The sequence below is a fragment of the Elephantulus edwardii genome, unplaced genomic scaffold (assembly GCF_000299155.1).
Source record: "Elephantulus edwardii isolate Elephantulus edwardi_28Jun2011 unplaced genomic scaffold, EleEdw1.0 scaffold00129, whole genome shotgun sequence".
NCBI classification, from domain to species: domain Eukaryota; kingdom Metazoa; phylum Chordata; class Mammalia; order Macroscelidea; family Macroscelididae; genus Elephantulus; species Elephantulus edwardii.
The window spans coordinates 6206175-6208946 of NW_006399879.1; the positions used below are offsets into that span (position 1 = coordinate 6206175).

Sequence of the window (2772 nt, forward strand, 5' to 3'; positions counted from 1 at the left end):
GAGGGCCCCCCAAGGTTGTTATGGGGCAGCCTGGTCCTGGAGGGCTCCCCGAGGCTCTGCTGTTACGGGGCAGCCTGGTCCTAGAGGGCCCCCCAAGGTTGTTATGGGGCAGCCTGGTCCTGGAGGGCCCCCCCCCCGAGGCTCTGCTGTTATGGGGCAGCCTGATGCTAGGGAATCCCCTGAGGCTCTAGGGGACCCCCCCAAGGCCGTGCTGTCACAGGAGAGGACAGGCAGACTGGCTCGAGGGTGTTGTTGGGAGAGGTCAGGTCAGCTCACAGGGACTCTGCGCCCAGCAGAACACAGCCTCCCTTGTCCCACACTGTCCACTCTGCTGACTCCCTCAGTTCCATCGCTGTGAGCCCAGCTCTCAAGGGACTTCCTCCTTCACTGATGTCCTTGTCCAAGCACTATGTCCTCTTCCAGACTGGCCAGCCTGTGTGAGGCAGCACCTCACCACCTTGGTGCACGCGGGCTGTACTCTTCTGAGACAGTGTCTAGTTGTTTGGCAGGGCACAGAGTTAGAGAGGTAAAACGGAAAGAATGTACAATCAGGTATTTGTCCTGGTGTGCAGGTGCTTCAAGCCTGACTCTTAGAAGGAGAAAAACAGTATAAAACAGAGGGCCCGTAGACCGCGCAGCGTCCCCCAGAGGGAGCAGATCCTGGCCTGTCCAAGCTGCTGCCCGAGGAAGGGCTGCTTCTGTGGAGCGTCAGGCCAAGGGCCTTCATTCCAGAATGCAGAGCTAATTACTGGACCTGTGAAATGTGCATCAGCAAACCTTCTGTTGTTAGACCATCACGTGGACGTCAATTCTGTCCAGTTCTTCCTCCGGTTAAAGTGACCTCGCTCAGCCACTGTTTGTCCAGCTGCAGCCTGCCTCTCAGACAGCGTGGCTTCAAGACCAACAGGGCTGCCCCAGGGGATCTCACCGGCCCACTCAGACCACCAGGGTCACCCTGAGGGGTCTCAGATGCCTGCCTCTGAGACAGTGCACTCCCAGGCCACCAGGGCTGCCGCGAGGGGTCTTTCCTGCCCACCTCTCAGCACAGCTTCAAGACCACCAGGTCTGCCCCGATGGGCCTCGCCTGCCAGACCACCAGGGCCTCCCTGGAGGGGTCTCACCTTGTTCACGTTTTCTCACACAGCCCAGCTCTGAGAGCACTTGGGCCTCCGCACAGGGGCCCTGCCTTTGTTCACCTTTTCTCAGACAGTCCTAGGTTTACGGGTTACTGTTTGGGTGGGATTGTCGGGGTCCCACATAGCCCGTGGCACCGTGAGCGGTGCATCGGCCGTTCTCGTCCATGCCGTCGGGACCCACACAGATCTGGACGGGACTGCTCACTCCCTGTCAGGATACAGGTGCTGACGCAGACATTAGCAGTTCAAGTCCATCAGCCTCTCCCAGGGAGAAAGGTGGGCAGGCTGCTTCCTTCAGGGTGACCGCCGTGGAGTCCAGAGCCAGAGCCCAGCCGTCAGCGAGGGTTTTGTGTGGCGTGGAGGTGATCGGTCAGCGCTCCCTTTCCCTAGCAGTGCGGACACTGTGGGCACGTTTCCTGGTGCGCTCCTGAGTGGTGATTTCGTTGTAAACCGTGAATGACTGAAGGTTTGCTTTCTGACAATGGACCGCTTTCTCTGGTGCATTAAACAGGGAAACCCACACACAGCGGTGCCAGGCTCGCCTGAGTTCTGAGGCCTCAGTGCCTGTCGAGGGTTCTCACAGGGTACGTGCTTCACCCCCTGTCAGGCCTCTTCCCTTTCTGCTCTGCGAATCCCCTGCCTGAAGTTTGGGTCTGTTCTCTGTCCCAGCTCAGGACTGCACACGGAGGGGACACACAGTGGGGACACACAGAGGGGACACGGGGCTCTCGCCGTTCCGAGCCTCTCTTGGGTCTTCAGCGCTCATCCTGGAAACGCTGGCCGTCTCCTGCGGCTGCTTCTAGGTGACACAGTCTGTGGACAAGTGTCCGTGTCGCCCGTGCTCCTCCGTTGGCTTCTCACAGAGTTCGTCTGCGTCGTGTCTCACACTCCCCTTCCTTCACCCTGGGTTTCAGGCGACACAGTCTGTCCAGCACCAAGCTGCTCAGCCCTCAGGCGCTGGGAGAGGCGGACTCTGACTGGGCTTCCAGGCTGGGCATGTGCAACCGCGAGATCGTGCGAAGAGGGGCGCTCATCCTCTTCTGTGACTACGTGGTGAGTTTGGGAGCAGGTGGGGTCAAGGGGGGCTTCCCTCGAGGGGCAGGGTTCCGACAGAAGGTCTTAGAATGAGACCCACTTCCCACCGTTCCGCCTGCCCTGTCCGAGTACCTCCACAGCCATGTTGGCGCTGAGCAACCAGCGAGCGCCCTGCGGTCACAGAGCGGTCGGCCTGCTTCTGGAAGGTTCTGCCCCACTGACCACACGATGCCCGGCCCAGCGTGTTAACTGGCCTGTGATGCTCATCTCATAAATTTTCTTTTTCAGTCTCTACTAAAGGTGTTTGCTGTTTGCTGCTGCCTTTTAAAGTAGCTTCTTGTTTGATTGACATTATTTTTAAAAACAAACAAGTCGCTTTGAGCTGTAAATCTGTTGTTAGCTGTTCACCAGAGGAAACTTGTGAATTGCAGAGATGTGCAGGCGTCGCCCAGGTGCTTCTCAGGGACAGCAGCTGGGGCCCAGTGCCCCTTCCACGCCTGGGGAGACACAGCCATTTGTCGGGTGTGGACATGGTGTTCCCCTGACGTGGCAGAGCAACAGGCCAGCAGGTCAAGATAGGGAGTGGACTCGTGAGCAAGCC

The 2772-nt window shown here is 58.8% G+C and overlaps 1 protein-coding gene across 1 annotated transcript in view; it reads left to right on the forward strand.

The window, feature by feature from the left end:
• Positions 1-2772, forward strand: part of HTT (huntingtin) — a 154206-nt gene that overhangs the window by 107586 nt on the left and 43848 nt on the right. The window contains exon 46 of the mRNA XM_006893659.1: positions 2051-2189. Within this exon, the coding sequence (XP_006893721.1) occupies positions 2051-2189 (139 nt within the window). The remainder of the gene's footprint in view (positions 1-2050; positions 2190-2772) is intronic.